The sequence below is a fragment of the Daktulosphaira vitifoliae genome, unplaced genomic scaffold (assembly GCF_025091365.1).
Source record: "Daktulosphaira vitifoliae isolate Bord-2020 unplaced genomic scaffold, ASM2509136v1 Scaffold_1, whole genome shotgun sequence".
Lineage (NCBI taxonomy): Eukaryota > Metazoa > Arthropoda > Insecta > Hemiptera > Phylloxeridae > Daktulosphaira > Daktulosphaira vitifoliae.
The window spans coordinates 78,851,509-78,875,497 of NW_026099572.1; the positions used below are offsets into that span (position 1 = coordinate 78,851,509).

Below are 23,989 nucleotides of genomic sequence, written 5' to 3' on the forward strand. Positions count from 1 at the left end.
TATTTAATTTCATCATACATAATTTCAACTTAAAAATAAAAATCTATAGTATGGCTAACCATAGAATGGATTAACAAATAAGCATTTAAATTTTAAATCTATGAATATTATGTAAAAAAGTAAGTAAATAAAACTAGTATGGTAATTATTTATATCATAATCAAATAAATATAAATAAGTGTTACAAATATGCTGTTTCGTTGAATTTAGTACATAAAATATAGTATTTATCAGTAAAATATATTAATTTTATCTTTTTACTCAGTAACCAGATATAATTTTCATTATAATACAAATACATCAACTACACATTGTTATAAAAATTTTAAATATTGTACACTTTATGTAATATTTAAAAAAAATTGTTATCATTTAAACTTAATTTTAATATTCTTTTTTAAAATATACTTTTATTATATATGTAAGAGTTTGCTTAAAATTTAGTTATTTGTATTTGTACATAAATTAATATGTAATATTAATACATAAATAAATAAAACTTAATACTTCATTAATATTAATAATTAAGTTATCAAAATTGAAAAATCTGAATGTACTATATATACATTTGGAATGGTTAAAATATTCATGTTTTTAAATTTAAAATTTTAGTTGATTAAAAATAAAATTATACAAAATTGGCACAGTTAAGTAATTTCTTAATACAAATAGAAATAAGTTTTACAACTATTTTGGGATATTAAAATTTATGTAAAAAACTTAGATCTTAAAGTTACAATAATAACTTACTATTGGCAATAATAATATATTTATATTATTTTTAAAGGGTAAAAAAGAAAGTTTCCTATGAAGTACCATCATTTCACAGACAGATATTATGTCCAATATGAGGACATTATTGTTTTTCTTTAGAAACAAAAAACCCTAATTTAAGAAATATATTAGGTTACTATAAGCAAAACTACACAATGGTTTTTATGTTAAAATACAGTTTCACTAAACATTATGAAGATCAAAAATACAACAGTAAAAATTTAATTTAATTTTGATCTCACAAATATTTGGCAGTTATAACTTTGGAAGACATGTAATTCAGAGTTTCATATAAAATATTAAAAACAAATTATTCATTTAAAAATAGCAGAAGTCTTTTAAAATAACAAACAGATTTCAGAAAATTTACAGTTTATTAGTTTTATCTACTAGTATTTTAAATTAAATGAAAAAATAGAATTTAAAGCATGTTATCCTATTTAAAAATTTGAATCACATTCTAGTTAGAAAATATTTGTTCAAGAAAATTATAAAAAGGACTTTCTAAAATTACAATGAGTTATATATATATACTAATCATGGAATACGAGATCACATACTAATTCATTAAAAAAAAATATTAACTGTCAACTATGACATATAAAAATATCTAAAAGTTATTAAATGCCAGAAAGATTTTTATCAAGCACTAACTGGCACAATTCTATGAGCGGCTCATAACCAAAATCAAGCAATAGACAAATAACACAATCACAAGATTGCCATAAAGATCGTCAATCAGCCAGTAAACCCTAGAACCACAATAAATAATAAGAAAATATTCATATTAATTACTTAAGAACATAAAATAATTTACTTGAGAAACTGTGGCAAGTTGATCTTTAAGCACCCTAAATGATGGACGATCTTCTGGACAATGACTCCAACATTTTCTCATTACCTATATGAAAATATTATAAAATATTAAGTAAATACATTTTTAACTATCAAGACTGTATTTTACTAAATTGAATATTCACCTCATATACTTCTTTAAAACACATTTTGGGTTTTTCTAAAATTATACCACGTTGTACTCGATCAACTACTTCTGTGTTTTTAAGTCGCCCATATGGCATTTTTCCACATGTAAATATTTCCCACATTAAAACACCTGTTATAAACAAATGCATGTACAATAATTCTTTTTGTTAAGTTATAAATAAATTTTATACAAACCATAAGCCCAAACATCAGACTTAGAAGAAAACCTAGTATAGTTTAATACTTCTGGAGGAGCCCATTTAATAGGAAATTTGGTACCTCCAGAGCTAGTGTATTGATCATCAAGCACATACCTAAATAAAGTATTAATGTATATTATAGATCCCATATTTTTAGGAAATAAAATATTTTTGAGGTTTAAGATGTATTTTAAATACTTAAAAATTAGTTGAAGTATTGTTAGTTACCTTGCTAGTCCAAAATCTGCAACTTTTACAACATTTTCTGATCCTACCAAACAATTCCTTGCAGCAAGATCTCGATGAATATAATTATGACGTTCTAAGTAAGCCATTCCTTTGCACACCTATACAAAATTGTTAAATAAAATTTATTTAATAAGTAAAAATAAAAATATAAGTAATAGTATTATTTTACCTGAATACACATATCAAGTAAAAGTCCATTATTTCCCCCCAAACTATTTTCATGTCTCCTTAAATAATTCAATAATGAACCATGTCGCATATATTCAGTAACTATATAGATTGGACGATGTTTACTACAAACTCCATAAAGTTGGACTAGATTTTGGTGTTGAAGTTTCCTTATTAAAAAATGATTAAATTTAATAAAATTAGTTAATATTACTACTTTTGACATTAACACTTACGTCATGACTTTAGCTTCTTCAATGAAGTCATCTTCTGACATAGTACCTTCTTTCATCATTTTTACAGCTGTGTCAATTGATCCTTTCCATTTACCATGACGTACTACACCAAACTGACCAGATCCTAACTCTTCCAGTAGCATAAGCTCAGCAGGGTCAATTTCCCATTTATCTATAAAATATAAGACAAAGTAAGCATAGCTTTAATATGTTTATAACCCTCAAGTTAATTTTTATAAAGCACACCATGATTAATATCACAGAAAATACTTTTATGTTTAAAAATTAAGATAGTTAATTTTAATGTTAAAAAATAATAATAGATAAAATCTAATATATAATAAAATTATTATAAATTAATTAATGAAATACTAGTAACACTACATATTTTTAATACAGGATTTTTATCATTATTTAATATATACAAACAAAACCATTGATATTGATTTTATACCATGACTTAATCCAGCAGTTGCCGGAACAGGACGATCACACGGTGAAGTTTTCAATCTTGAAGCTAAACCACCACTATTGTGACGATGGTAGTTGATTAGCTCAGGAATTGTTGAACAACAATGTTTTTCACTTAAAAAAAAATCTCCTCTACTATTTTGTTTGATATGATAATGTTTGACATGAGAATGTGGTCTATAATTAACACATAAATAAGATAAAAATAGAATTTACATTTTTTTAATATACATATATATTAGGGTGGATCAAAAAAAGTTGATCTTCGAAATTTTAATGAAAACCATTTTAAATTTATTTTATATACTAAAATAAGCATTTTGTCAAAATTTAAGATTTTTAAAAAAATTTTACTGGTGGCTCAACGTGTTTTTAGTATTTTGACCAAAAATACCACAAATAACAAAAAATGCCCTCTGTTATTCAATTTTTGGTCAAATATTATGATAAGTAAATTTTAGCTTATACATTAATTATAAAAACCCAGCACAGGGGGGTCGCAGCACAGTGGTGCTGTGGTATAGTTGGATCAAGTATAATGATATCTGACAGTGATTAAAATCACTATCAAAAATAAACGCTTCGATGCAAATCTTTAGATAGTGTTTAATTTAAAAAAAATTGGCGTTTTATTCCAAAAGCTACATGATCTGCTGGTTCCTTATTAATATCTCGATTAAGATAAAGTATGTCGAATGAAAAAGGGTTTATTAAAAAATATTATTTCTCATAAAAAAATTGTGTGGATACATACACTTCTCAATAAGTTATAGCATTATAAAGTTAAATATAATATAAATAATAAAATCGAGAATTTTCACACGAAAATAGCATTCGGTAGCCATTTTCGCCATGAAGACAAGTCCAGAGGTCAAATTTTTTTTTTTCAAATTAAAGTACATTACATTAGCTTTAATTTAAGATATATATAAAAGTGTCAGACCTTCCGGAACATTTTCAAAAGTTAAGTTGAAAAAGTTAATTTTTTGTGAAAAAGTTGTCTTTTTAAATCCCCCCCTGTGGGCAGGTTAAGTGTCAGATTTACAAAAAATATATACCAAATGATAAGTAAAAACATCAAGCATCTATATAAAAAAAATTATATTGATATGTTCATTTTTGAAAAAGTTACGGCACATTTTATTAAAAAAAATTGAAAAAATTTCGAAAATTAGCGATTTTTATATTTGTAATTTTTTTGGAGGTTTCCCCCATTTACGGGGAACGGGGGAATTTTTTTCAATTTTTAAGGGTAATGTCTTCGACTAAATACGATTTGTAATCTTTAACGTATCGTTGAAAGAAATCCGTTTGGTGAGAGCTGAGAAAAAGTGGTAACAGACACAAAAAAAAAAAAAACACATCATAGTAAAACCAAAACCTTCTCAGCTTCGCATCGAAACTAAAAAAGGGTCAAGTTTTTAAGATTAGTAAAGAATTTTTTTTCCACTTATAATATACATAAATATCAGCCACACTACAAAATTTTTATTTTTAATTTTAACCTACTAAAAATATACCATATAATGACATCCATGCTATCAATTTTTGACTTAAAATTTTGAAACTAAAAATTTGTATTCTGCAGTAAAAATCAAACTATTTTGATATATTAATCATAATATATGACCAAAAATTAAATAACAGAGGTTATTTTGTATTTTTTGAGGTATTAATGGTCAAAATACTAAAAACACGTTGAGTCACCAGTAAAAATTTGTTTAAAAATCTCAAATTTTCACAAAATGCCTATTTTAATGTATAAAATAAATTTAAAATGGTTCTCATATTATAACTTACACTTTAGTAAAGAGTGAAAGTGTATAAAGTCCCTTAGTAGAAGAATTTCTAACAACAAAACAACCTTCTTTGTCTTCCTGTTTCAATAGAGATTCAGCTCTCTGTCTAGACATGTCTCCAACATACCATCTAATAATTATTAATACATTTATCAATTACTTATTAATGTTCAGCAAATATTTTTTTATAAATAATCATCAAAAAAATTTAGCAGTAAATTGATTAGATTGATTATAATATAAAAACCTACTCATATTTTTGTAGCCCAAGAAGTTCCTTTTCTTTGACATAATTACTAGGAATATAACCAATCGCCCTAAAATTTGAAAAATTAATAAATGATACAATCAAAACTATAAGTTAAATAATAATAATATTATAAATAACATGATTTTATTATATTTTATTTACCCGTGCTCATCTCTCACTTTCCACCAATGATCTTGTGAGTCATCAATAACTTCATATTCACATCCCTTAAGATTAAAAATATATTGAAATTAATAAATAAAATAATTAAAAATATATTAATCGTTGATGTCGTTTACTTTGACTAATGTTAAATCTCCTGGTTCAATTGCCTTAAATGGATAAAGAGCAGTTACTACTTTAATCCTAGGAACTTGGTCCTAAATAAACAAAATTAATTTTTATAAAGCTGACTAGTAAATCACTATTTAATAACACAATAGCTTTATAATTTTTACAAAATACTATCCTGAAGATAATGAATAGTTATTATTCAAATAAAATTTAATGCAAAAATTACACACTGTCACAAATTTAAATATGTAAAGCAATAGGATATTTATTTTGTATTAATTTAACTGTAAAAAATCTTAAAGATATTTTTTATTCCTAATTAACACTTTATTAATTTAAAAATAAAATAATCAAGGCTACAAGTATGAATGAATTTTAGAATTTATGTTAATTCCTTGTTAATAACAATATAACATAAAATAGAATTCAATAGTAAAATAATTTTTTAAGCATTAACAATAGAAACTGAAAGCAGGAATTACTCCAAATAGTGATTTATTCAATTATTTAACTTAATACTATATTTACAAATAAAAAAAATTCTTTACTAAACACACCTAGAGATTAATTTCAGTAACCATTAGCATAACTATCAGGGTAATATATTCAAATATAAAAATGTGATAGCTTAGGTTCTAACCATACTTAAACAAAAAGATTCAAAATAATCTTTTTCTGTCTCATTCTCAAATGTTAACTACTTTTTTTTAATTATAAGCAAAACATTATACATAAAGACTTCATTTTGAATGGAACCCCCATTCAAATTTAGCTCTGCAGCCCAAAGAATAATGATATGGTTAACAATTTTGTATAATCCTGGGAAAATAATCATAAGTTAACATTTTTTTCTATTAATACAAGTAATCTGATATACCAAAATAATTGAAAAAAAAAAAGATATAGACAAAAATAGTCAATGTCCTCTTGAATTTATCCTGAAACTACAGTAGAAATTTTGTATACATTTGTAGAGAGGTAAAATAAATTCAAAATTTTAAGAAAGCTTAAGTCATTTATTTTTTAATTTTAGGAGAGATTAGTTCACAGTGCCTTGTAATTCAATTCTGGAATATTATGGAGATTCTCAATTTATTTTTAGTTCCGATACAATGTGTTGTGTAAGCTCTAAAACAAAATGATAAAAGATTTCATACATAGTGATTGAAATCTGGCAAGATATTCATTTTCTCAGAAACTATTGAGAATTTTAAATTTTTTTAAAGAGAAAAAATATCAAGTTTTTGAACTTTCTCTACTTTAATCTGTAGTCAAAACATTATTTTTTTCGTCTCTTCAGTGATAAAAACCCTTATTTATAATTTTAATAAATGGGAACCCTTATTTTTAATTTTATAATATGATAGAATAAAAAATTATAAGCAACTTTGTTCGTACAATTTTTTTTTCCGATACGTTCGTTTGTTACAGCTTGTTAAAATTAAGTGATTTTAGGCTAAGTTCTATTGTTATTTTACTATATTAAATACAGAAGTCATTATTTTTACATTATTTGTAAGTCTTACACATCCATAGACTTTGCTAGTAATAATACACCGAAAACCCCATTTGAATCAATTATTGTTATCACTCATTTAGTGGGTCGTAAATTTTTATAGCTAATTTATATGTCATAATTTGATCAAATAATTTTGTTTATGCAACAGCAAATAAAAATAATAACTTCTGTATTTAATACAGTAAAATAACAATTGAAACTTGGCCTAAAATCTCTTAATTTTAACAAGCTGTAACAGACGAACGGTTTATCGGAAAAAAAATCGTTTGAACAAAGTTGCTTTTTTTTCTTCTATTAAATCATAAAATTAAATATAAGGGTTCCCATTTAAGAAAATTATAAATAAGGCTTTTTATCCCTGAAGGGATGAAAAAAATAATGATTTGACTAGATATTAATGTAGAGATTTTTTCTCTTTAAAAGAATTTAAAATTCTCAATTGTTTCTGAGAAAATGAGTCTTATCAGATTTCGATCACCCTATAAATCTAGACTCAAAGGAAAAATTAATTTAATTTAGTTCGAAATTATTTTAGACTATATAAAATAAATGTAACCATGGGGTTTTTCTAACAATACATTTTATCTAATTTTTTTTTTATCGCTTTATCAGCACATTAAGGACCATGCGGCTTCCACCAAAGAAGGTGTCTTAACCATTTAAACTCCGGAATGGGTGGTTAGTCCGTCACCGGAGAGAGGGATGGCAACTTCAATTACCGAACTGATCTCTCGTTTGGCAAATGAAGTTGCCCATGACCGAGTTTCGAACCCGAGGCAGTGTGCGTCAAACACTGCCGCGTTACGGACTCGGCCACACCGTCCCACATTTTATCTAAAGGAAAAAAAATTTATCACACCCAAACTTATAATCATTATAATAAAAAACAGACTGACAGGCATATTATAAAAAGCAGGGCGAATTTTAACTATATTTTAAGTTTAATTCATTAGCAAGTACAACCTGATAAGAAAAAGTAAGTTTTAATAAGACATTTCATCCTTGTTCAGAAAACATATTTTTGACCTGATTTTTTTATATTATGTTAAAACTAAATACTACCAAACCAAAGTGAAGTACAAAAAATTTTACTTGAATATTTTTGCTTACTTTAAGCTTAGCAGTCGGCGTATTTCCAGGCATTATTTGATTGACTGTAGTCAAAGCTATATAAAAAAAAAACATAAATTATCATTAAATATAATAGTTATCAGATGAATATTATAAAACCAAAGGGTCAGAAATATCAGGTTTATTTATTAGTCATGGTGGATTAACTTTAACTAATAGTAAGAAGTGACAACTATGGCAATTTCACTCGCATTCTAATTTTATTATTACATCAAGGATTCTTTTTTATTAAAATTAAAATTAAATGAATTCAAAAATGCATTTTATACGTTAAAATTTTAATAAAATAAACCATAAAAAAAAATTATTTTAATTATGCTGTAACATGTCCCAAGCGTATTAATGATTTATAACATCACTAAATGTTTGCATCACAGTTGTGATGAAAGCATTTTTGAACATTGAAGAAGTCAAGAAAAATTGTCTAATAAATATTGATAAAATTACTTCTTGTAAAATTAAAAAAAAAAATGGATTATCCGTTTTTTGTACAAAACCTTCAATCGTTCAATGAGAATTATACAATCTAACTTATTAATAATTAAAATATAATTACCATAGTTAAATTAATTTTAATTTTTAAGTTATGATTGTGAGCGAGTTAGGAAAAATTTCAACATCAAACTTTTTTGTCGTATTAAAAGATTTAGATACACATTTATAACAATTTGTGATTATAAAAAACTAAAAACCAGACATAAAATTGTGCAATTTTAAAAAAGTTATCAGGAACCCTATAAGATAAACTATGTCACATTTTTTGTTTAGGTTCCTATACATTCCTATAATCATAGTATTTTAAGTAATTGTGGATCAACTCAATGATTTCTTTTAACTGTTCTGTTGTTTTATCATGTTTGTGCACTAGAAAAAATAGCCAGTCATTCTTTTGATGACAAAAATTACTATTTCTTTTTAAATTATTTCTCCGTAAATGTATTCTCACATGCAATATAATCTAATAAAATATATACTAATGTATGTATGTATAAGAATACATATATACACACACACACATGTATTATACTAAATTAATATTTGTATAGTGCTTAAGATTTCAAAGAAGACTTATGTAGACAAACCCATCAACATAAACCGTGTGCTCATTGTTTCAATTTAAGTCTGTACTATGTGTATAATATGCTTTCATGTATGCTCATTATCTTGTGTATCTAAATGACGCATATATATTCAATACCACAAAGGTATTGTGAGAAAAAAGTTAATTCCAACCACTTTTATTATTTCTTAAATTAAAAAAAAACAGGTAAAACGCTGGTTTAATAAATAAAATTAATTTAGGATTTCCATAAAATCTTAATTTAATCTAAAATTCCTAAATATTGGGCTTATGATATAAAAGCTTCCTAGCAAAAGTATTTTCGTTTTTTTGTTAAGGCTTAAGTTTTTATCTAGTAAGTTTTATCATACAGCTATAAAATTGTTAAAAATAAGTCGATATTATTTATGAGATTTTTGGATACAGTAATTTGATATTTGTTCCATTCTTAATTTTTTCGAAATGGTATAAACGTGAATGGATTAAGCTAATCGTAAGCTTACACTGATTAAAAAAAATGTTCGTTAATTATTATTATTTTTTTTAAGAATTTAGACTACGGAATTATGTTTACTAAAAATTATAATTAAACAAAGGAAATTATAGAAAAAAAAGTCTTAAATAATAAATTTGTAGGCGATTTATTTCTCGTAAGACCTATATTCTATTATTAAACAGATATTAAAATATCAAAAATAAATGTATATTATATCAAATTTTTCAATATTTATTATACTATACATTGTATATATTCAAAATAGTATTTAAGGCAAGAGGATTAAGCTAGCGGTGTAATTTTAAGAGATGCAAATTGTACAATTTTCTTCTAGAAAATTATTATTATCAAGTATGCATATATTAATACTTGAAAAATTAACGATATTTTTTTGGAAGCAACTCTGAAAATTTGCTATGGGCGCAATTAAACTTAAACACAGTCTTCTAATTCTCAAAGGTCAGTATAGCATTTTTAATATCATACAAGAGTGTTAATTTTACACTCGAATAATGTAATTTTGACATAAAATGTCAACAATTCGTACACAAATATAACATTTTTCTTACATTGTATGCGTTAAAAACTTACAATATATGTATGTGATAAATCGGACATTTTTTTAAGAGTGTATTATCAAATAAACCTCAAAACACGTGAAAACAATATAATATAACTGGTCATCAAATAAAAGTTAACTATATAAAATAAGTTATGTTTATTAAAATTATGAATTATTAATTCAGAGATCTATTATATAAAAATAATAAAATATAAAATCCATATTAACGTAAAAATGCAACAAAAAATTAATGATTGTTTTTCAATTTAAATCGGTGTAATAGAGTAAAATGGCAGATAAATGGTATTATATACTTTTTAAGGCTCACGCAGATAAATTAAAACCTTCATTTTCCCTACCATATCAGCAACATCATAATATTATATTACCCGTCAATGACTTTAAAACCCATTATCGTGTCAAATTACTCTTCAGTACAATAAATAAATGCGAGGGAACTAAATAAAAACACTCCTAAAGGACTCATTTAATAAATTGCTTCATTGACATTAGATCAATCCTAATATAAGTAATAGCAGTTTTTTTACAGTAATCGAATTCGTTTATGAATATAAAATTATTACTACTATTATAATTAACAAATATAAATACGCTGAATAAATTAAAATTAATTATATTACTGATAAATGTAATGTATTTTACCCTTTGCAGTGAAATCGTCTTTTAAAATTTTTAGGGGTGACTTTAAATATTAAAGTTATTTTTTAACAATGCAAGTCAAAAATAAATATTAGCATCGCAAAAAAATGTACATTGCAATTAATTTAGAATACTTTGAAATAATGTAAATTAACTCTTTAGGGGTAGCTATGACGTAGCAGATTAATAGTAAATTAAAGTCACTATTATAGTGTTTAGTTTTACATCGAAGCTTAAAGTTGAACTTTTTATTTGCTACCTATGCAAACGTATGTATTTTTAACTAATATATTCTTTCCAAAACAGAAATAATATGTAATTTACCATAGTAATTTTGTTTATGGATGAAATATAAGAATAATATAAAACCAAGTATCGTATAATAAAAAAATTATTTCACAACAAGTCACGATCAAAGAACTACCCAAGTAGTATCATCATTAACATTATTACAGAAACGACTAGGTAACGAAACGCACGAAAAAAATATTTACTTTTGAGTAATAATGCTGAAATTTAAATATTAAATGATAAAAATTTACCTCTATTTAACAGAACTTAATCTTAATATTTTATTAAAACGCAATCATTTAAATCCTTTAGTTTTAATAATTAAATTTGTTAGTTTAATTATAAAAATAAGAAATAATAAGAGGCGTTTTTAGATGGTGGATTGAAAAGTTGAAAAGTTGTATGGTTGAAAACCATAGATTTAAATTAATCATTGAAGATTATTACAAATATTTATTTAATTAAAAAGAACCTTTCAAAATAAATACTTTCGAAGACCCCTTTAAATTTTAATATAAAATATACGACGAATCACCAATTATTACTGCTATCAACCCCGAATGAAGGTTTGACAGTCTAATAATAAAATACAAATGAAAATTATTTACAAATAATAATTAACAAACGGAAAAATACACAATTTGATGATACGCACCTCAATGATAATCCTTAAAAATAACGCCTTAACATTTAGATTGCAAGTTGCAAAGTTCAGATGAATTTTTAGGTCACTATTAATTAATTATCAATATAAATTGGAAAAATATCCGATTACGCTATTAATGAGCATACTGAACAACCGTAGACAGACAGCCTACGATCACTCGCACCTACTAAAACATTGAAAGAACTACGACAATAACCGTGAGGGCAAAGGAGTGTAATTGAGTAGGAAAAACAAAACGGTAAACGATGGCAATAAGAGAAGATAGGAGAAAACTAACGTAGTAAAAACAACTATCTGATTGAGAAGGGAGAGAACGCATGCAAGCCAAGCGCACGGAAGCGCATTGTATTGACCGGCTTAAAACTGCACTATTACTTATCAGTGTGACCATTTATCAAGAATATTAATTACACCATAATTAAGTGCTATATTTGTGTTTTATCTACCATATTTGAATATACCAATAATTAAACTAAAAGAGTCATAATATTTTAAAATGAAAGAATAAACAATTTAAGATGTATTAACATTTTTTGCTGTCTCTGTACTACCACATATAAATAAAGCTTAATCTTAATTGTGGTAGTACATTAACATAGAAACTTGCCGCCTCGTTTAAATATATATTGATATGACATGTATAAGTCTTTATATATAAACATAGATAATAATTTTATTTTTATTTTTTTTAATACTAATTAAAGGCAAATTACATAAGTATTAAATCCAAATGTCATCTATTGACATCATTCAATAATTTCTATAATCATTTAAATCATCTTTTTACTAATGTGTTGTGTAGATTTAAGATTTCAAAATAAAATTTAATTTCTACAAAAATTATTTACCTTTATAAACTCATGATGTGAGTTCATTATAGGATATGTGTTAAATGAAAACATATCACTAACAATAAACAATTTCAATAATTCAATAAATCAGAATTACCAATTTTAATATAATATATCTAAGACTCCGAGATTACTTTTAACTGATTATTAAAATAGCCAGATAATGAAAGTAATTAAAAACTATTCCGAACAGATTTTTTTTTTTTTAATAAATTATCATCATAGACCTTTTTATTAATATATAAGATAATAACATTATCTTAAATTGTGAAAATTAAAAAAGAAATATGTATTCATTAATTTTGAAACTAAAAAATTTGTATTCTACAGTAAAAATCAAACTATTTTGATATACTAATATCTGACAAAAAATTGAATAACAGGGGCGTTTTTTTTTGGAGGGGGGGGATATTTGTGGTCAAAATACTAAAAACACGTTGAGCCACCAGTAAAATTTTTTTAAAAATCTCCAATTTTCACAAATTGTCTATTTTAATGTATGTAATAAAGTTAAAATGGTTCTCATTAAAATTTCTAATAGACTTTTTTTTAATATATCACATTGTTTTGATAAATCTAATAATTGTTGGATGCAGCAAATATTTTGTATAACTTAAAAAAAAATTATTTATGCATTCTTAGACTATGTTAAAATCATATTCTTTATTGTTTATATTTCATAAAAAATATGATTTTAATGATCAAAATATAGTACATTTGTCAAAACATTGTTGACCACCACACTGTATAGCTAAAGTTTAATTGGTTTACTATGATTTTGAATATAATATATTATAATAAAATATAATATAATTTTTATCAAAATAAAATTAAATTTTATGATGACTCTTGAAAATTTGTGAAATCATTAATTTAAGAAGATCTTCAAATTTCTCAAACCAAAATATTTAAATTTTGTGAAAATATATATAAAAAAAACATTCAAAATATAAAATGTATGTACTAAATACATTATACTCACATAATACAGGACTATTGTTGTTACCATTTTTTATCACAGGTGAATTAGGCGGTGTTTCATTCCATTCAGAACATGGCTCGCATCCTTCTGAGTTTCGTGAAGGTGCTCTACAACATTGCCACTTTTTGCCACCCCATATAGATAAATGATACCTCTCACTTTTTCCCATATTGTCAACACATACTTAATAAAAGGAAAAAAGAGTTAATGTAGATTAAAATAAAATTCATAAACTTAATTAACATATAAAATGAAGATTTAAAATATTAAATTTATATACCTGTTCTCAGAGATTGAAGCCAATCCGTCCGCTCTTGAAGTTTTTGGGTTATCAAATACAATGTATATTGTGGTTCGTTAATATCACTATAGGATATTTGAAATGCATATCCATTTTCACTTTCATTATTGGTTGCATCTTGTTGAGATAAAATACTTGGTGATGGTGTTATTGTTGCAGTTTCTATTATAGTGATTGATGATAATTTTATGCGTCCTCTTTCTTTTTTACGCTAATAAAAATAAATAAAAAAATTATTGACATAAAAAGGTATTATAATTTAGGAAATTAAATTATGATTATAACTAATGTATTCAATTGAAGAGATAGTATGAAATTTTTTATAAAAATATTCATAATATATTATAATATACTTAATATTTTTGAAAAAAAATAATGAATATTGAATAATAATAAATAATGAGAATTTGTCTATTTGTGCTGATAGATGGTACTGAAAAATTCTTAGGTATTTATAATATTTGAAGTATTTCTACTTAAAAATTGAGTATTTTTTGTTATTTAAAGGCGCAAAATAAAAAGGCGAATTTTAGAATATTTTTATAGAATATGTGACATAGTTAAATAACATATTTTTTTTTTTAAGAGTTTCCACACAAGCTTATACTTATGAAAGATTTACACTAGGATGGCACAAAAAAAAATTGACCTATAATATTTTTATCAGACACCCCTTAGATTTATTAAGTATATAAAAAAACATGTTTTAAAAATTTGAGATTGATAAAAAAATTTTTACAGGTCGCATATTTTTTATACATATTTTTTGTATTTTGATCAAAAATTCCCTTAGCTATTAAAATATGATTAATAGTATATAATAATATTATATATTATACACTTTATCTAATTCAAAACTTTTTTTTTTTTAATTATTGAAAAATTTAACATAATTCCTAGTTATTATTATGTTATAAATAAACTTAAATAGAACTTGAACAATAGCATCACAAATGTATCAAAACCTTAGTTCAAATTAAAAAAAAAATTTAATTCTTTACTATTTTAATATATACATACAAAGCGAAAAAAATCTGTTAAGACTCTCATTTTCTCAGAAACTAATCAGAATTTAAAATTTTTGAATAGAGAAAAAATATCAGGTTCAAAATTTTTTAGATAAATTGTAGTTTAATTATTTTGGTTTCTTCCCTTCAAGATTAAAAACCTTATTTATAATTTTCTTTAGTAAGAACCCCTATTTTTAACTTTTTAATAGAAAAAAACCTACAAACAACTTTGTTCTTACAATTTTTTTTCCTATAAACTACTCATCTGTTATAGCTCGTTAAAGTTTAATGATTTTAACATAAATTTCTATAGTTACTTTACTGTTTTGAATACAGAATACTATTAGGTCCTAAAATTTTTTTAATAATTAGAATGAATTTGTATAAAAATAATGAAGATAATTATATTTTTTATAATTAAGAATTCATAAAATTTTTAGTTGATCTCATCATTAAGAATTATACTTTTCTTTTAATGTTTAAGTTTACACAAAAAATGTATATTTTATTAAGTGATGTTTAACTGAAATTTTTTTTAAATATATACATACGACAAAGATAAATTAGCCTTTCTTATAAGAAATTCAATTATCATTTCTGAAACTGAAAAATAAATAAAAAATGTTTACTTATGTTTATTTTAAGCAGTGAAAAATTGTTTTTCATTAAAACATTATATGAGCAAATAATTAAAGAATAAATTTTAGATTTAAAACTATAATATTCTTTTTTTATTATTTGGTAAAAATAACATTATACTATATAATTTCATGCATTTTCAAGTTTTTATGAATTATAATTTTTTTATAGATAATTAAGAACTAAGCAAGAGATTAATTTTTTTAATCTTATTAATCATAATAAAAATACAATAAAATTATCAATGGTGTCATTTGAGGAAGTAGAGTGAACATTAATCCTTTTTTGGAAAAATAAAGTTTTGAAATAATAAATTTGTTCCTCTTTTAAAAATTGAAATGACACTACTAAAAATTTATTTCATGTTTATTTTATTTAAAATGTGTATTTACAGTATATATTTTTGTTTTTATAGAATTTATTTATTGCTCATTAAAAATATCACTACAGAGTGTCTTCCTTGTAAATATAATTTTTTTTCTGTATCAAAAGATACCAATATCAATATTAGTAATTAATATTTATTTTGTTTTAAAATTATAGTAATACTTATCTTACTTTTATTATCATTATTATATTTATAGTATTTAAAATTAGTAAATAAATTGTAACAACATATTATTATAGTAAATAATGTTGACAATAAAAAAGTATTTAGGTAAATTTTTTGTAGAATTTAAAACTAATTAAAAGCATCAATTATAATTTTTGTGATTTTTATAGATTTTTTTGTTTTTAACATATATTATAAAAACATTTTTTCTTAACTTATGTATTTTTAAACATATTTGGTATATTGCAATATTCGTGTCTTTGTAATATATAAAGAGATACATATGTAAAACTACAATTCTAACCTTATTAATCAATTTTCAACATCTTTGAGGAACAAGAAAGGATTGATATAGAGTACTCAAACTCAACCAAAGATATTTACTTATTACATAAAATAAAATTCCGAGTAACTGATATAAATTAAAAAAAAAAATTACTGAGTATAAATATGGACTACTCAACTATACACTGACATATAATAAAATAAAAATTACTAATATTCATGTAATCCTTAGTATTATTAATTAATCAATCCTAATGTTAGTAACAAATAAAAGCATATGTACCCTGTTAAGCAGTTGATGTATGTTATGAAGACACGGCAATGAGCTTCTTTCAATAATTTCCTGAGGAATGTAGAAATATCAAGTTATAAAATTGCAATAAAACTATTCTTGTTTATTCGATTAATATTAATATAATAAGTATTACATTTTTATAATTAATAAATTTTGAAACCCTAGATTTGAATTAATATTATATCAAATATTACAATATAAAGTGTATTAATTAATTTTTTGTAGTATTTTTAATAATCTTTATCATGCATCCACAAAAAGTGCTAAATGTAATGGTTATTTAATAGAGTGAGTGATTATAAAATTGATACAGAAAATTGCATAGCATAGTGTACATTATACAATAATTAATCATGCGTTCATTAACAGTTTACTAATTAAGCATATTAAGTAATGAGATTTTTAATCAAAAATTAAATAAGTTCTATATATACATATGGGAGCTATATAAAAAATACACAAGGTTTATAAAAATGTTTAGAGGAAATTGGGAATAATAATTATAATACTTTGTCAAACTTATTTCAACAAAATTTGAAAAAAATAAATTTCAACTTTAACACAGTAAACTTTTTTTCATTATTAAAGTATATTTGATGTATTTCCTTCTTTTACACATTTTTTTCTCTAGATAATAAACAATTACTAGTCATTCTATCAAACATAAATGTAAAAATAGCAACAGCTCCTAAGTAGGTAATACTTAGGTATTTATCATAATCCCTAATAATTTGTTAACATTTTTTCACACTTTAAAATGTTAAAAAGGAATCCTCTCTTTAATAGAAATAACGAAGTACCAGCATAACCTGGAGCAGAAATTTATTTATAAAGCCACAGTATAGAATACTTATTTAATTAAAAAGGTAAAATTATCATTCAATCTGTTTAGTTAATAAAATAATCAATTAATAAATATAATTTTATAAAAAAAATCTATTGTCTTTTGGCCCAAGAATAAAATGCATTCTAATTAGTTTAAAAATGTTTTTTTTTATTATTAAATAAACTACTAGAAAATAAATTTGAAATAATTTATTTTTTAGATAGGATAATAAATTCAATATCATAATTATAATTTATGTGATTATATATATATTAATATGTAAATTCATTAAAATTAATACAATATTTAATTTTCAATAAGTACCAGTCAGGTTGAAATTTTTATTTTTTTGTTTTAATGAATTAAATCCATTTGTCAAGTTATAAGAATACTTTTCATAGATATATGCACTCAATTAGTTTGACTTCATTAAATTCATTAAATTTTTTTTATACATTTTAGTATATTTAACTATTTCACGTATAAATATAGGGCTGCAATACCAATAGATACTATTGTTTTTATTTGATATTTTTTTTTTCAAAACATTTACTTATTACTCAAAAATAAATATCATGATTTCTAATAAATAGCATATGAAAAAAAATACTTACATCAGACTCAGATTCATAATAAATGAAGTTTTTAGTAGTCAACACAAACCACCTCTGTTTATAGTTAATGGGCATAAATCTTTTTTTATTCTGAGAACGTTTGACCATCATTCCTTGTTTGATGATGTCACAGTCATCTAACTCGTCTTTTCCAGCCATTATATAGACTATTTTAGCAAATATCTAGACAGTTTCATTTTAAAAATACATTTCAATAAAAATGTTAATATAATTCAATTATTGCATCAATAATGACTAAAAAACTAAAATAATATAATTTCATTTTTATAAAAAAAAAAAATATATATTACTCATAACAGCAGGATACTTACTGACTTTATCTAAAATGTATGAACATTGTTTAAATTAAACTAGAAAAGTTTCAGTACTAACACATAATCAAACGACTTAAGACAACCAAATAACTAAGCTATGCAATAATCACCCTAACTAAAAGTAATAGTGATAAAATGAAATATTTTACTTAAAAATAAAATTAAAAAAAAATAAGGACACACAAAAAAAAAACAAAATATAAAACCAGTTTTTGTCTGTTAACGGTGAAAGGGACGGGTGTAGAGGTGTACGTGTGTTTGCCGCATTATCATCAAACAGGTGAACACCAACATGGTTATTAACATTTTTATTGGTAATCATTAAGTTGATAAGATTTATTTTAATGCTAATATCAATTTTTAGTAAACCAAAGTATAATCCTTCTAATAAAAAAGTTAATGGTAGTTCAACTAACATTTTTTTTACTAGCAACGCAATTTTTTATATTTTCTAATGAAATATTTTTTTTCATATGTATTTACTATTTTTTTTTAAGTAACTATGTGTTTAACTGGTTTATTTAGTCAAGTCATGAAAATACAGTGATAATTCGAATAAAATTGCATGTTTAAAATTCTACGTAAAAAATATTGTGTATGAAATAAAATTATTTAGATTATTACTGAAAATTTACAGGTATACAAGTAATAATTTTATAAATTTAATAGTAGAAACTAATTATTTTTTTCATTTAAACATGAACGAGCTCAAATATAGTATTAATCATTACTATAAATGCAACACAATCTATCTCTGTTTTATTAACTTTTCAAAAAAAAATGTCTTTGCTAAATTGAATTGTATTGTATACTTGGTACACACTATTGATATAATTAAACATTTTTTGAAGGGGCATTTCAATTTAAAATAATTTAAATATATATTTTTTTATGCTCATAATAAATTTTGAAAAAAATTTTATATTTTGTGAATTTTTTAATTATGTATTTATCTGGCTTTTACTAATTCTTAATAATCATAAAAACTTCAAGTGCTAAAAAATTTAGTTATAGATTTGAACGAGCATGAAATATTTGTTTAGAAAAGTTTATCTACACATCTAATAAAATTATTTTGTTTTTTTTTTTTATATAAAAAAAATACTTAATCATTTAAGTGTTTACTTAATATAGTTTCCATATATAATTCTATAGCCGGGGCACTAATTGAAAAAAAAATTAAATTAATAGAGGTAATTTTACAAAGGTGTTAAATAAAAAAATAGAGGTTTTCAAAATAATATCATAATCCCCATATTTCTCGTAGGCACTTGACCTAAGGTATTTTTAGACAATACATCTATGAATATTTTAGTAAGAATTAATCTTATTAATTTATTTTCAATAGACTAAAATGGCTAATGGACAGGAACCTATGCAAGTATGTTCATTACCACTTCCTCCTGTTCAATATTTTCAAAATTATTCTGATGAAAATGTTAGACGAGGTCGAGCCCCAAAACCTCCACCAATTATACAAGAAACATACACAATGTTCGGTAACCCTTACAATGCCGAAGACAGTATTATTCGACCATTAGAAAGTCAAGTTAGTATTAAAATGAATTTTTTTTTCATTATTAAAATTATTTATACAGGTTAAAAGAATATTGTTTTATTAAAAAATATATTTATACTTAAAGGTGTTACCATATATTATTTCCAGAATAAACCATGACAATTTTTTTTTATTTAATTTATTATTATGTAGCTTAATATTTTTAAGTTTATGTTTCAAAAATAATTCAGTAATCACATTTATTTTTTGTTTTTTTTAATAACTTAAATAAAGGTATTCATTTTTAATTAGCAATTTTTTTATAAATAAATTTTATTAATATCTACTTTTGTCATTGTTATATTATAAAAATATGTATTAACTTAGATTTTTTATTTAGGGTTTTAAACGTCTATACCCTCAACATTTTGATAGGAGACGAGAATTACGAAAATTAAACCATTCATTACTAGTAAACTTTTTAGATTTACTAGATCTATTAATTCAGTGTCCTGATTCACCAAGACGAGCAGAAAAAGTTGAGGATATCAGCTTATTATTTATTCACATACACCATTTATTAAATGAATTTCGTCCACACCAAGCACGAGAAACCGTCCGTGTAATGTTGGATTTACAAAGAAGACAAAGAAATGAAACAACTATTCGTCTCCAAAAACATATAGATAAAGTAATAAAAAAAATATATATTGTTTAAATTACACTTTTTTATTTATGATTTGTTGATTAGTATCACTGATGTTATATCAGTGATGTAAGTTAACATGTTTTCAAAAATTTGTGAAAATTTTGCAGAAATTTTTCAAAAAAACTTAAAAATATAAATATAAAATAATTACTTATGTATAATTATATTAAATAAAACTTAAAGATGAAAGAATAATAACTTGAAATATCAAGGAACTTAGGTAGTACTAATTGTAAACTAATTGTTTCAACAGTTTATAAAATTTTATATTTTATTCTAAAATATGTTTTGGATAAATTACAGTTTAGTGTGTAGGTTTATAAATTTCAAACATTTTCATTTTAGCTTTGATGCGAAGCTGAGAAAGTATTGGTTTTACTATGATGTGTTTTTTTTTTTGTGTCTGTTACCACTTTTTCTCAGCTCTCACCGAACGGATTTCTTTCAACGATACGTCAAAAGATCACAAATCGTATCTAGTCGAAGACATTACCCTTCAAAATTGAAAAAATTTCCCTCGTTCCCCGTAAATGGGGGAAACCTCCAAAAAAATTACAAATTTAAAAATCGCTAATTTTCGAAATTTTTTCAATTTTTTTTACTAAAAACTGCCGTAACTTTTTCAAAAATGAACATATCAATATAATTTTTTTTTATATAGATGCTTGATGTCTTTACCTATTATTTGGTATATTTTTTTTGTAAATTTGACCTTTTTTCTGCCCACAGGGGGGGATTTAAAATGACAACTTTTTCACAAAAAATTAACTTTTTCAACTTAACTTTTGAAAATGTTCCGGAAGGTCTGACACTTTTATATATATCTTAAATTAAAGCTTATGTAATATACTTTAATTTGAAAAAAAAAAATTTGACCTCTGGACTTGTCTTCGTGGTGAAAGTTGACATCAAAGTTAATAAAAAATTACGATTTTTGTAAAATAATTTTTTTTTATATTTTTAACTTAATAATGCTCTAACTTTTTCAAAAATGAACATATCAATATAATTTTTTTTTATATAGATGCTTGATGTCTTTACTTATCAGTTGGTATATTTTTTTTGTAAATTCGACCTTTTTTCTGCCCATAGGGGGGGATTTAAAATGACAACTTTTTCACAAAAAATTAACTTTTTCAACTTAACTTTTGAAAATGTTCCGGAAGGTCTGACACTTTTATATATATCTTAAATTAAAGCTAATGTAATATACTTTAATTTGAAAAAAAAAAATTTGACCTCTGGACTTGTCTTCACGGCGAAAATGGCTACCGAATGCTATTTTCGTGTGAAAATTCTCGATTTTATTATTTATATTATATTTAACTTTATAATGCTATAACTTATTGAAAAGTTTATGGATCCACACAATTTTTTTATGAGAAATAATATTTTTTAATAAACCTTTTTTCATTCGACATACTTTATCTTAATCGAGATATTAATAAGGAACCAGCAGATCAAGTAGCTTTTGGAATAAAACACCAATTTTTTTTAAATTAAACACTATCTAAAGATTTGCATCGAAGCGTTTATTTTTGATAGTGATTTTAATCACTGTCAGATATCATTATACTTGATCCAACTATGCCACGTCACCACTATGCCGCGACCCCCCTGTGCTGGGTTTTTTTTAATTAAATTCAATAATGAATAGTATAGAAAATATTCTGTTAAAGTTATTTATGTATTAGAAATTTATATAAATTTCTATGAAAATGGTCCAATTCACTCCTTAATTTTCTTTTTGTAAATTTTAAATTCATTACAAATACAAAATGTTGATGTTAAATTTGATATTTTAATATCAATTTCACATTACTTATATTAATTTTAGTATTGCATGTAATAACCAATCAATCTAATACAGTGCCCGGTCTATGTTTGAAATAATATTTAACAAAAACTATTTTGTTCAAATTATGCACTTATTGTATAACCTATGCATTCAACTACTATACAAATTTGAACTTTTATTTTAAATTTCTTACAGGTAAGTGACATTTTACAACAAACGCTAGAAAATTTGCCAGACACCGAATTAGATTCAAAATTATTGATAGGTTCAGCTAAAATTGAAAAAATGGATGTAACCAATAATGATGAAATTAAAACTGACAAATGTATACCAAAAGATAAACTAATGTGTCATTTAATTGATAATATGCATACAAAAAAGTGAAATTTTTCATTATCAATTTTTGGTATATATATTTATTTACATACAATATGAACTTTAATTTTACTAAGTTTACATTTTTTAAGTGTTATTCTATTAATTATGTAATTGTAAATATTTATATAATAGCATTAAACAGTATTCTATATGAAAAGTAAATAAATATTAATAATGCTTTAGTAATATATCCATTATTTTTTTCATAACATCTATTGTAAATAATTTTAAAAAATGTGTAATACAATTAATTTTTATAATATATATACTAAGGTGGTTCTTAAAAATATAGTTTTAAAATTCATTCAATATATCCCATGGAATTGTTCCATTTGGTAAAAATTAATTTGTGCAAAAGTATTAGCTACAATTGATCAACTCTTATTATATTCTAATTAATACTAAATATAAGGTATTTAGAATTAGAATGGTTCATTCTAATACTTGAAGTGTTAAAATACATGCCCATTTTATATTAATTTGTCAAAATGAAGTCTCACTAAGTAAATATATTTTTGATTTATTTCATAAATTATAATATTACGTACCTGAAATAATTTTTCATATTACATAAAAAAGTACATAAATATATTACACAAAAAAACCCTTTTAATTAAATTGAGAGCATTGAATGAGTACTTTAATAGTTAAAAGTGTATCAAAACACATCTTTATGTACAAATTAATTTAAAAAATACGTCATATTACTGTTTTTTCTTTTGATGATAAAGAAAATTCCCTTATGAAAAATAATTTTAGGTAGTGCAATTTTTAAAATGAATTTTTTTTATCCTTAGTAACGCAAAATTACTTAATACAAATTTAATATATTTGTTTTGTGTATCATTGTAATATTACTATCATTTTATTATTCTGTCTCAATACATAGTGAGACTTTATTTTTATGTAATGTAATCCTAAATATTTTAAATTTAATACTAGGATATAATAAGAAATGATCACTCGTGGTGGCTAATACTAATTTAAAATTAAAAACATGATTAAATATTACTTTATAACTAAAGAATATTTAACTCAAAAACCCATAAAAATTACTAAAAAATGGTGATGATGGTGCACATTGTTTTCGAAATACGTAAACGC

At 23.4% G+C, this 23,989-nt stretch overlaps 2 protein-coding genes across 4 annotated transcripts; one reads left to right on the plus strand and one right to left on the minus strand.

Annotated features, from left to right (window-relative positions):
- Positions 1-1,373: 1,373 nt before the first annotated feature.
- LOC126896676 (tyrosine-protein kinase Btk29A) lies at positions 1,374-18,705 on the minus strand. 3 transcript variants are annotated; one of them, XM_050669633.1, is made up of 18 exons: positions 18,500-18,704; positions 18,168-18,350; positions 16,716-16,775; positions 13,925-14,156; positions 13,645-13,827; positions 8,055-8,110; positions 5,431-5,511; positions 5,294-5,358; positions 5,133-5,198; positions 4,883-5,011; positions 3,066-3,259; positions 2,612-2,783; positions 2,377-2,545; positions 2,187-2,305; positions 1,954-2,072; positions 1,755-1,888; positions 1,592-1,675; positions 1,374-1,526 (listed from the first exon to the last, which is right to left on the minus strand). In XM_050669633.1, exons 2-18 carry the CDS (start codon positions 18,324-18,326, stop codon positions 1,509-1,511), a joined length of 2,040 nt encoding a protein of 679 aa, XP_050525590.1. In that variant the 5' UTR covers positions 18,327-18,350; positions 18,500-18,704; the 3' UTR covers positions 1,374-1,508. The 3 variants fall into 3 exon arrangements, with proteins under 3 accessions (XP_050525590.1, XP_050525591.1, XP_050525592.1); XM_050669634.1 differs by lacking the exon at positions 16,716-16,775 and having other exon boundaries at positions 18,500-18,705; XM_050669635.1 differs by lacking the exons at positions 13,645-13,827; positions 13,925-14,156; positions 16,716-16,775; positions 18,168-18,350; positions 18,500-18,704 and adding an exon at positions 11,800-12,133.
- A 173-nt stretch (positions 18,706-18,878) lies between these two features.
- Positions 18,879-23,075, plus strand: LOC126896698 (mediator of RNA polymerase II transcription subunit 7). Its single transcript, XM_050669672.1, has 4 exons — positions 18,879-19,139; positions 19,851-20,051; positions 20,401-20,691; positions 22,703-23,075. Exons 2-4 carry the CDS (start codon positions 19,857-19,859, stop codon positions 22,889-22,891), a joined length of 675 nt encoding a protein of 224 aa, XP_050525629.1. The 5' UTR covers positions 18,879-19,139; positions 19,851-19,856; the 3' UTR covers positions 22,892-23,075.
- The last annotated feature ends 914 nt before the right edge of the window (positions 23,076-23,989 follow it).